Source organism: Cervus canadensis, chromosome 24, assembly GCF_019320065.1.
Source record: "Cervus canadensis isolate Bull #8, Minnesota chromosome 24, ASM1932006v1, whole genome shotgun sequence".
In the NCBI taxonomy this organism is placed as follows: Eukaryota; Metazoa; Chordata; class Mammalia; order Artiodactyla; family Cervidae; genus Cervus; species Cervus canadensis.
Genome location: NC_057409.1, coordinates 41,103,685 through 41,114,623, shown reverse-complemented (window position 1 = coordinate 41,114,623; position 10,939 = coordinate 41,103,685). Strand labels below are relative to the sequence as shown.

The following is a 10,939-nucleotide window of genomic DNA, read 5'->3' as shown; positions in this document are numbered from 1 at the left end:
TGTTGGTTATTCAGAGCATCGTTATTTAGCTTTCATTATGTTTGAATTTTTTTATAATTTTTTTCACTTGTAATGAGATCTAATCTTACCTGGGCAGCTGTGGTCAGAAAAGATGACTGGAAATGATTTCCAATTTTTTTGCATTTACCAAAGAGGGTAGATTTATGACCAGGGATGTGATCTATTCTGGAGAAGGTTCCGTGTGCACTTGAGAAAAAAGTGAGTTGATTGTTTTTGGGGTGAAATTCCTATAGATATCAATTGAAGGTCTAGCTGGTCCATTTTGTGTCATTTAAGTTTGTGTTTCCTTGTTAATTTTCTGTTTAGTTGATCCTATCCATAGTTTGTGAGTGGGGTATTAAGTCTCCCACTATTATTGTGGTTACTATTAATTTCCTCTTTCATACTCGTTAGCATTTGCCTTACATATTGCGGTGCTCCTATGTTGGGTGCATATATATTTATAATTGTTATATCTTCTTCTTGAATTGATCCTTTGATCATTATGTAGTGTCCTTCTTTGTCTCTTTTCACAGCTTTTATTTTAAAGTCTATTTTATCTGATATGAGTATTGCGACTCCTGCTTTCTTTTGGTCTCCATTTGTGTGAGATATTTTTTTCCAGCCCTTCACTTTTAGTCTGTTTGTGTCCCTTGTTTTGAGGTGGGTCTCTTGTAGACAGCATACATAGGGGTCTTGTTTTCGTATCCATTCAGCCAGTCTTTGTCTTTTAGTTGGGGCATTCAACCCATTTACATTTAAGGTAATTATTGATAGGTGTGGTCCCGTTGCCATTTACTTTGTTGTTTTGGGTTCGCATTTATACAACCTTTCTGTGTTTCCTGTCTAGAGAAGATCCTTTAGCATTTGTTGAAGAGCTGGTCTTGGTGGTGGCTGAATTCTCTCAGCTTTTGCTTGTCTATTAAAAAGCTTTTGAATTCTCCTTCATATTCTGAATGAAGATCCTTGCTGGGTAACAGTAATCTAGGTTGTTAAGGTTATTCTGTTTCATTACTTGAAAGTATGTCCTGCCAATTCCCTTCTGGCCTGGACGGGTTTCTATTGATAGATCAGCTGTTATCCTTATGGGAATCCTTTTGTGTGTTATTTGTTGTTTTTCCCTTGCTGCTTTTAATATTTGTTCTTTGTGTTTGATCTTTGTTAATTTGATTAATATGTGTCTTGGGGTGTTTCGCCTTGGGTTTATCCTGTTTGGGACTCTCTGGGTTTCTTGGACTTGGGTGGCTATTTCCTTCCCCATTTTAGGGAAGTTTTCAGCTATTATCTCCTCGAGTATTTTCTCATGGCCTTTCTTTTTGTCTTCTTCTTCTGGGACTCCTATGATTCGAATGTTGGGGCGTTTCACATTGTCCCAGAGGTCCCTGAGGTTGTCCTCATTTCTTTTGATTCTTTTTTCTTTTTTCCTCTCTGCTTCATTTATTTCCTCCATTTTATCTTCTACCTCACTTATCCTATCTTCTGCCTCCGTTATTCTACTGTTGGTTCCCTCCAGAGTGTTTTTGATCTCATTTATTGCATTATTTATTTATTTATTTTTATTTTTTTTTGCTGTTAACAATTTTTGCTTTAATATATGAATTATATTAATACCTCACATTACATATATGAAGCCAAATTACACTAACTTAGTTGTTTACAACCTCAACTCTTACTCCCAGTACACATTCCAATAAATTTATTCTGTAAAAACAATACATTTTTTTGTTTTTGATTTTTTTTTTACAGTAAACTTTTCAACTACAAACCTCGAATACGCGAAAGATGTTCCAAGGACAAGCATAACAGGATTGATAAAACCGAAACTAACTGTGTTCTCACAATATAAGTTGGCATAAAAATAAATAAAATTTTCTATTATCACAATTGCAACAATAATGTACACATAATAATGGTTTGTGGTTGAGTATTAACTATTCTAATTCTAGTTCCAAAAGAAAACAATAGATCGTTTAAAAGTCTATATTTAAAAGTCAATGCTTTGTCTTACTTCCCATAGGGCTACTGCTGAGTCCAGCTTTAAAATGTAAAGTATCCAGCTTGAGTGTTTAGCTCAAATTGTATTAGCATTGGGAGAAAATAAATCATTGCCTTTATCTTGGAGTAACACAAAAGACTCACTTAACTTCACATATAGAAACTGAGTGTGTGTACATAACAATATGAGTTTTGAGAAGTATAAGTTGTCCACTAGCTATTTCTAATACGGAATAGGTATTTTACAGTATGATTCAACTTTACACATGGCCTCAAAACTGAAGGACAATTTTAAGTTCACCTTCAATATGCCAACATTATGTATCTAGGAATTGGTTCCTGGGTTCTGTCACAGAGAAGAAATCCCTTAAGCATTATGTTGAGTGGTCCTTTTAAAAAAATGCTAATTTATATTTAACTGAGTGTTTGGTGATGGTGAAGTAAAAGGCAGAAGAGTGATGAACATAACTGCCTTGATAAAGGATCCTAGACTTGTATGAGCTTGTGCAAAAATCTTGATAATCCTTCGTGGTTAAGGGCAACTTCATGCAACCAAATAACATGAAATTAAGTCAATAACCTTAAAAAAGGCTAAAATGTCTTTTTTTCCCCCAAACACATCAGAGAGGAATGTGAATAATGTACATACAAACTGGGGTTCTGGCAATGACAACAAGGACTATGTGTTGGTTCATATCAAATCCGAGAATATTGGACAACCAAACGTATAACCTTCTTGTGGTTTTCTTAGTATGCAGCATTCATTATGATAGTTAGGTCCCTTCACTGGTTTTTTGCAAGTCTGAAGTTGTGTTTCTTGTGTCATTGCCGGCATCTCCACCCTCAGAGCTGCTTTTATTTTCTTCTTCTTTGCAGTCCTTGTCATCTTCGTCTCCTGGAGATTTCCGGGACTGTTTAGAGGATTTCTTTGAAGTGTATGACTTTTTCCGCTTTGAGCCTGCTTTTTCACTCTTTCTTTTGCCTTTTCCATCTTCCTCTACTCTGTCGCCTTCTTCCTCACTGCTTGCGTCAGTGGTATTCCCACCTTCTCCCTCGGTTTCTGAAGAGCTCTGTTGCTGAATTGCCTGGTATCCAGTAAACTTTACTCCTGGGTTATTTTCTATTTCCCACAATCCTTCATTAAATCCTTTCCGTTTGTTTGATTTTCCAAACTTGTCTTTGTATTCCTTATAAGGGAAGAGGTCTTTGGGACCTAGAAAAGCAGTTTCATGGGTGCCAAAAGAGAAGATAGGGTACTTATTGGCTGGAGGCTTCACAGCTCCCTCTGGGAGTTCATCGATCCGGGTGGGCCAGTGCGGGGAGCCCTCCATCTTGGCGAGGACCAGGTCACCCGCCTTGTACTCGCGGGGCCGTGGACTCGCCATCCCGGCCGCTCCCCTTCCTGGTCGCCCTTGGGTGCCGCTAAGATGCCGGGAGGCCGCCCCCCCGCGGGCAGACCTCTGGAGCCGGGCGGGCGGGCGGATGAGCAGCTGCTCCGACGAGGGGAAGCGTTGACGCGGCGGCTGAGGCGAGGGGGTGGGCGGGGGGTGCTCAGCAGGCCCTGCAAATCACCGCCCGGCAGCGGGGGAGGGGAGCCCCCTGCCGCTCGGCTCTTGCCAGCGCCGAGGTCCCCCACCCGCATTATTTATTTTTAATTGACTCTTTCTTATTTCTTCTAGGTCCTTATTAAACATTTTTTGCATGTTCTCAATCTTTGTCTCCAGGCTATTTATCTGTAACTCCATTTTGTTTTCAAGATTTTGGATCATTTTTATTATCATTATTCTAAATTCTTTTTCAGGTAGATTCCCTATCTCCTCCTCTTTTGTTTGACTTGGTGGGCATTTTTCATGTTCCTTTACCTGTTGGGTATTTCTCTGCCTTTTCATCTTGTTTAGATTGCTGTGTCTGGAGTAGGCTTTCTGTATTCTGGTGGTCTTTGGTTCCTTTTTAATGTGGAGGTTTCACCTAGTGGGTGGGGTTGGACGATTGGCTTGTCAAGGTTTCCTGGTTAGGGAAGCTTGCATCAGTGTTCTGGTGTGTGGAACTGGATTTCTTCTCTCTGGAGTGCAATGGAGTGCCCAGTAATGAGTTTTGAGATGGGTCTATGTGTTAGGTGTGACTTTGGGCAGCCTGTATGTTGACGCTCAGGGCTATGTTCCTGGATTGCTGGAGAATTTGCGTGGTATGTCTTGCTCTGGAACTTATTGGCTCTTGGGTGGTGGTTGGTTTCAGTGTAGGTATGGAGGCTTTTGGATGGTCTCTTATTAATGTTCCATGTAGTCAGGAGTTTTCTGATGTTCTCAGGTTTTGGGCTTAAGTCTCCTGCCTCTGGATTTCAGTTTTATTCTTCCTGTAGTTTCAAGGCTTCTCCAACTATATAGCACTGATAATAAAACTTCTAGGTTAATGGCGAAAAGATTCTCCCCCATTAGGGACACCCAGAGAGGTTCACAGAGTTACATGAAGAAGAGGAGTGGGAGGAGGGAGATAGAGATGAGCAGGAGGAGAAAAAGGGGGACTCAAGAGGAGAGAGACAGATCTACGCAGTTGTCTGTTCCCAAAGTGTTCTCCATAGCCCAGACACCGACAAAGATTCACAGAATTGGATTGGGAAGAGAAGGGGAAAGGAGGAAATGGAGGTGTTCTGAGGTAGAGAACAGAGAGTCAAGATTGGGAGAGAGTAATCAGCACACTCCTAAGTAAAAATGGGTAGTGAATATTGGATTCTTAAATGTCCAAAACTGATATCAAATACTGAAAAACAAAGATTAAAAATCTAGAGTAGAGATTAGACTCTTAAAAATACAATATTAAAAACAAAAACACAAAAAAATTTAGAAATATATATGAAGTTCTGTTTAAAAATAGGGCTTCTCCTTTTTTTTTTGCAAGGTTATAGTGAAATGAAAATGAAAATTAAGGAGTAATAGAGGACTTTAAAAGAAAATAAGAGAAAAAAATAAAACGAGAAAAAAAAATTTTTTTCCTAATTAAAAAAAATTGTAAAAATAAATGAAAATGAAAGTTAAGGAGTAATGGGGGAGTAATAGGGAATTTTAAAAGAAAATAGAAAAAGTAAAAGAAAAGAAAAAAAATTTTTTTAATTAAAAAAAAAGTAAAAATATATCTAGAAATTTCTCTGGAGCTGTTGCAGGCAGTGTGGGTTTGGTTCAGTTTCAGATAGCTCCTCATTCCAGCTTACACTTCTCGATATCTATAGGCCCCTTCCAGTGTAGTCGGTGTTACCTACAGGGATTTTAATCTGTTGCACTGGTCCCTTCTGAAGCGGTTCCCTTTGTTTATTTGGCTTCTGTTTGCAGGTCTCTTCAGTGTCTAATTTCCGCCCTGACACAGGCGGCGGAGGTGGACTCTTGTTTAGGTTCGCTGCTTCAGTCGCGCTGCGGGGAGGGAGGGGCGCTGCAGACAAATGTCACTGGCCTGTGTGGGGAGGACTGCAGTGTTCCGGCCTTACTGGGTTTGCCCCCGCTCATGGTTGTGTGCTTTCCCTGTCTACACTGCTCAGGCTCCTGGCTGCTCTATATGGAGCGGGCCTTGTGTTGCGTGTGGTTCGTTTTCCGGTTCTCCACAAAAGCGTGGACTCGGTTGGGCCTGCGTTTTGTGCCTTCCCCGCCCGAGCAGCTCAGGCAGCCAGGAGCTTGACGGGTGCGCTCTTCCCGGGTGCGGTGCGCCTTCTCCCCTCTGCGGTCCCAGCCTCAGTTTCCGCGCGCGCCAGTCGGGTGCGTGCGCCTTGTGTTTATTCTTGGGAGCTGGCCTCTAGCCGCGACCCTCCCAGCGGATGTTGACCATCCAGAATCTCAGGAAGTCTTTGGTTAGAAACTGGAGGCCTGTTTGCAGTTTGGTAGGGGTGCCGTCTCTGGGGCAAAGTTTGCCCCTTCCCCGCCCCCCACCCCACCTCCGGGCCGGTCCGCCGCTGGCTAGCTCTTCTCTGGAATTGCTCAGTCCCTTTGTTCTGCAAACAGGCTCACAGTGTGCTTGGCCGGTTCATTTTCTCTCTCTCTCTTGCTATCCCACAGTTTAAGTTGCTATCTCATGTTAGCTCCCTCCGATTGCCCTCAGGGCACTCAGGCCTGGTCCTTACCCTGAGCAATGCCACCCGCTTCTCTCCGTTCTGCCTCCACTTGCTGGTGGCGGATGCGGGCGTCTGGGGTACTTTTCTGCTGGGAGTTGCTTTTAGGCGTGTAATCTGTGGGTTTTATTTATTTTTCCTCCCAGTTAGGTTGCTTTCTGAGATTTGAAAACTATCCCCAGACCCGCCCGTGAGAGGGTTTCCTGGTGTTTGGAAACTTCCTCTATTATGACTCCCTTCCTGGGATGGGTCTCCATCCCTAGCTCTTTTGTCTCTCTTTTTATCTTTTATATTTTGTCCTATCTCCTTTCGAAGATGATGAGCTGCTTTTCTGGGCACCTGATGTCTTCTGCTAGTGGTCAGAAGTTGTCTTGTGGAGTTTGCTCAGCGTTCAAATGTTCTTTTGATGAATTTGTAGGGGAGAAAGTGGTCTCCCCGTCCTATTCCTCTGCCATCTTGGCTCCTCGCCCGTGCCTTAGGTTTTAAATGGTTAATTTCTATAGCACAGTTACACTGCTTTGTAAGCAAGTTTTCAGTACCATAGCATTTCATCATATATAGCAAAATGAGCATGTAGTTTTTTTACATACTCAAATTGGTGTTAAAACTGAAGATGAAATCATACTTAGCTTTCTTTCTTAAACTTATGCCCATCCTCCTAAAAGCAATCTTGCAAACAGATGTAGGGAAAAAATAGTGAGAAAGCTGTTGTCTTTCAGAAGAAAAAATTGCATGGTAATATTCTGAAAGGCTCTCATTGGAGAATAAAGGGTATAATCTCTGTATTAAACACAGATGGAATATTTCAGTCTCAGCTGTCATTGAAGAATCTCCACATTAGTTTGGATTGCGCACCTTTGGGGCATGGATAAATGACAGTGATAAAACTACCTCTTTGCTGAGCAGGAGTACACAACATCCCTTTATCTATGCCATCTGGTGATACAGAGGATGGCAAATTCTCTCTGCCATGATTTTTTTTTCTTTCTTTGGGATTTATAGCCTTTTTTTAGCATAGAACGTATTTGACCAAAATCAGTCTTTGCTCAGATTTCAGTGACAGCAGATTGAAAAGAGAAAAAGAATTCTAAGATTAAAAGTGTAGGAAGAGCAGAGAAGTTAGTTTGATGTCCTGTTGGGATATTTTGGAGGGTGGTGGTTGATTGCAAATATGCTGCTTTGTAGGTCTTGACCATAACTCCCTCCCTAGTGGTGGAAAACTGTTTCCAGTTTTGTTTTTGCCTTTTTTTTTTTTTTTTGCTATTGTTTGTAGCATAATAATAAACGATTGATGCTCCGGTACTTACCCAGAGGAGCAGTGAATGGTAGTTGTTATGCCTTAGAGCTCTTACTTTATTGTGTATTCTAAAAATTGGCTTACAATGCTCTATCACCACTTACTCAATTTATCTATTTTAAGACCAATCAGAAGATTTATTGGTTGTTGAGTCCTGTAATAACTTGTGTTCCTTTATTGTCTTCCATTGTCTGTGATTAAAATCAAAACAAAGTTAGATTACATTTTACTAACAAAATAACATTCCTTGTATGAATTATGAATTAGTGATAGGAGGTTTATAAATTATTAAGTTTTAATATTTCCCCCCAAATTGGACTTAGATTATGTAAAAGCAATCTATACCCACTTAGCAGTTTTTTTATCAAGACTCACTTAGCAGTATTTTCTTTTTTTTTGTCACAACATGCCAGTGCTACAGAGGACTATTTTCTGGGTGAGTTCAGCAGAGAACCTTACCAGGCAGAATTTTATAAAGTGTTCATCAATAGGATCACCCTAGAATTGACAGAGTCCAGGATACAGTCATGAGAAATGAGAAGGACTCAAATTTAATTAAATAAAACTGGGAGCTCTTTGAGTTCAAGCTGAATAAAATTAAACGATTTAAATTTATGTTAAATATCCAATTATGTGTGGTCTAGCTGAGAGTTACTGCATTTTTGAGTTCTTAGATAATTGCAGCATGGTTAGAACCTGTCCTTACTGGGCTGGTTTTAGAACAGAACTCAGATAAATTGCCTGAATGCTCTGACTCCCTTTTTCGTTCACCAGGGAACTGCTGTTTCATGAGGGGCGCCTAGGTTGAGCAGCATGTTCTCCTTTTCAGTCTTCACTTGCAGCGAGGTGGTCTGTTTTCTTTACGCCTCCTTATTTATCCTAACCATCCTCTTGTGATGTAAAAAATAATTGTATGTGGGTTTTTTCCTTTTGGTATGGTTTTCAAAACGATGAAGCTGTTGCATCTAGAAATGTGTAACATGGTAAGAAGCCGGGCAAGCACTTTTTTTCTTATTGCATGTTCATCAACCTATTGACAGCCACAAGCAGTTGTGCAAAGGAGAGGGACTGAGTTTCAGAAACTGGACCTTGATTCTCAGACAAAGTGGAAAGGGCTAGGAGGGGGAAACAGCACAGTTTCCCAATGGCTGTGGTTTTCTCTGGTCATTTCCAGTGCCCTGATATTCTGGTGCTGGGTAAGAAACCGTTGATAGGAGATCATTAATGTATTACCTCACTCTTAGTCTTAACATTCACAAAAGAAGAAAATAAAAACTTCTTGCTCTCCCACTCCCTCCTTTGGAGACTTCCAAATTTAAGAAATTAGCAGAAGCCTGAAAACCTGGTAATTAGTAAGACTCATGTTTTCTAATTGTAGTGATGCGTCTACCTTAACTGTGGATGTTTGCACTGTGTCTGTGCATATGCTAAGTCGCTTCAGTCATGTCCGACTCTTTGTGACCCCACGTACTGTAGCCCACCAGGTTCCTCTGTCCCTGGGATCCTCCAGGCAAGAATACTGGAGTAGGTTGCCATGCCTTCCTCCAGGGCATCTTCCTGACACAGGGATCGAACCCGCATCTCTTACGTGTCCTGCATTGGCAGGCAGATTCTTTACCACTAGCGCCACCTGGGAAACACTTGGACTAGGTAGGTATTAGTATTTAGGTGCTCATCTTTACACACCTGAGTGGGTGTACTGTGGGAGTAGAATATTGGAGAGAAATGCCTGATTTAGTACAAAGATTTTCAATACAGGACTACCTGATTTCTGCCTCTTTGGCTCATCTTTACAGTGAGGGAGCACACAGCACCCTAATGATGAGGCTCTCAAGTTCCATCCCATTACTAGCAGGGTGCCTGTCATCATGGTGCCTTTCACAATAATTTTTTTAGTGTTAAATGTTCATTAAGGGTGTTAAAGGAATTCACACAGAGAAGATACAAGGGGAGCTTGAGAAATCTTATTTACCTAACCTAAATGACACTCTATCTAATGAAGTCACCTAAAAAGGACTCAAAAGCCAGCTGGACAGGACTTCAGTGCTGGGATTTTGAGCATGTCTATGATATATCATAACACTGAATTTTAAATATTGAGAAAGTAGCATTATGCATAGTGATATGCAGTAATGTCCCTAAAATGATATAAAATGAAATACTTAGGAATAAATATGACAATATATGCACAAGATTTGTACATTGTAAACTACACAATGTTGCTGAGAAAAAGGGCAGATTTCAATGAATAGAAAGTTTTTATAGATCAGACTTATTAAAATTGTCATCTTCTGTAGATTTAGTGCAACCCCAACTAAACTTAGTAGGCTTTTTTTTTTTTGGTAAGAATTGGTAAGCTGATTCTGAAATTGAAATAGAAATATCAAGAACCTTCCCTTGGGCCTTTTACCAGCTGAGCCGCAAGGGAAGCCCAAAACTCTTGTCCTTTGAGCTGGATTTCCCTAGTGGCTCAGCTAGTAAAGAATCTGCCTGCAATGTGGGAGACCTAGGTTCAATCCCTGGATTGGGAAATCCCCTGGAGGAGGGGATGATGACTCACTCCAGTATTCTGGGCTGCAGAATTCCATGGACTGAATAGTCCCGGGGGTCACAAAGAGTTGGACATGATTAAGCTACTTTCACTTCACTTCACTTCACTTCATAAAGAACCTAGAATAGTGAAAACAATTTTGGGAAAAATTGAAGAGAACTTACAGTACCTGATTTCAAGACTTTTAAGCACCTTAAGGAAAAACAGTGTAATACTGATATTAGGATAGAAAAATCAATGACTTAAGTAGGACTTAGAAATAGACTATGTCTATGTTTTACAAATTGCCCCCTCCCCTCAGGGGAGAAATTAGTAATTTAGTGGAGAAAGGATAGTCTGACCAGCAAAGAGTGCTAGTAAAATTGAATATTTATATTCAAATGCAAAATTAACTATCCACATATAAAATTTTATTTTAAATGGATCATAGATTTATAAAATTTTTGGAAGAAAGCCTTGGAGAAATTGTTTTCAATTTTAGATTAGACAAATATTTCTGACATACAGTATATCTAAACCCTAGAAGAAAAGATGATTAATTTGCCTAATATCTGGCATATACAAATAACTTTTAAAATTTTATGCAAAAATTCATCCTGATTAAAAAAATGAAATATTTGAGTAGACATATCAAGACAAAAGGTAAATATAGCCTATAAGCACATCAAAAGATGTACCATGTCTCCAACCATTTAGAGAAAGAATTGCAAATTAAAAACTACAATGATACCCTTATACTCATTGAAACAGCTAAAATTTGAAAAGTGAAAATAGCAAGTATTGACAAAGGTGCAGAACAACTGGAACTCTCAGACATTGCTGGTGGTAATTCAGAAAATGGTACAGTCATTTTGGAAAACAGTCTGACATTTTAAGTTGAAACAATGGTTTCTCAGCCATTCCATTCTTAAGTGTCTACCCCAAAGACATGAAACACATGTTCACATAAATACTTGCACGTGAATGTTCATAGCAACTTATTCATAATAGCCCCAGACTGGATACA

The 10,939-nt window shown here is 40.1% G+C and overlaps 2 protein-coding genes across 3 annotated transcripts in view; one reads left to right on the top strand and one right to left on the bottom strand.

Moving 5' to 3' along the window:
• PARD3B (par-3 family cell polarity regulator beta) overlaps positions 1–10,939 on the top strand; it is a 1,123,961-nt gene that overhangs the window by 220,114 nt on the left and 892,908 nt on the right. The gene's annotated exons all lie outside the window — the stretch shown is intronic.
• Positions 2,181–3,401, bottom strand: LOC122426270 (hepatoma-derived growth factor-related protein 3-like). Its single transcript, XM_043445042.1, has one exon. The coding sequence runs from the start codon at positions 3,378–3,380 to the stop codon at positions 2,769–2,771; it is 612 nt and encodes a 203-aa protein (XP_043300977.1). The 5' UTR covers positions 3,381–3,401; the 3' UTR covers positions 2,181–2,768.

What these genes read in the sequence shown, in the direction of transcription:
- LOC122426270 (XM_043445042.1), bottom strand. Translation starts at nt 3,380, where the DNA reads ATGGCGAGTCCACGGCCCCGCGAGTACAAGGCGGGTGACCTGGTCCTC.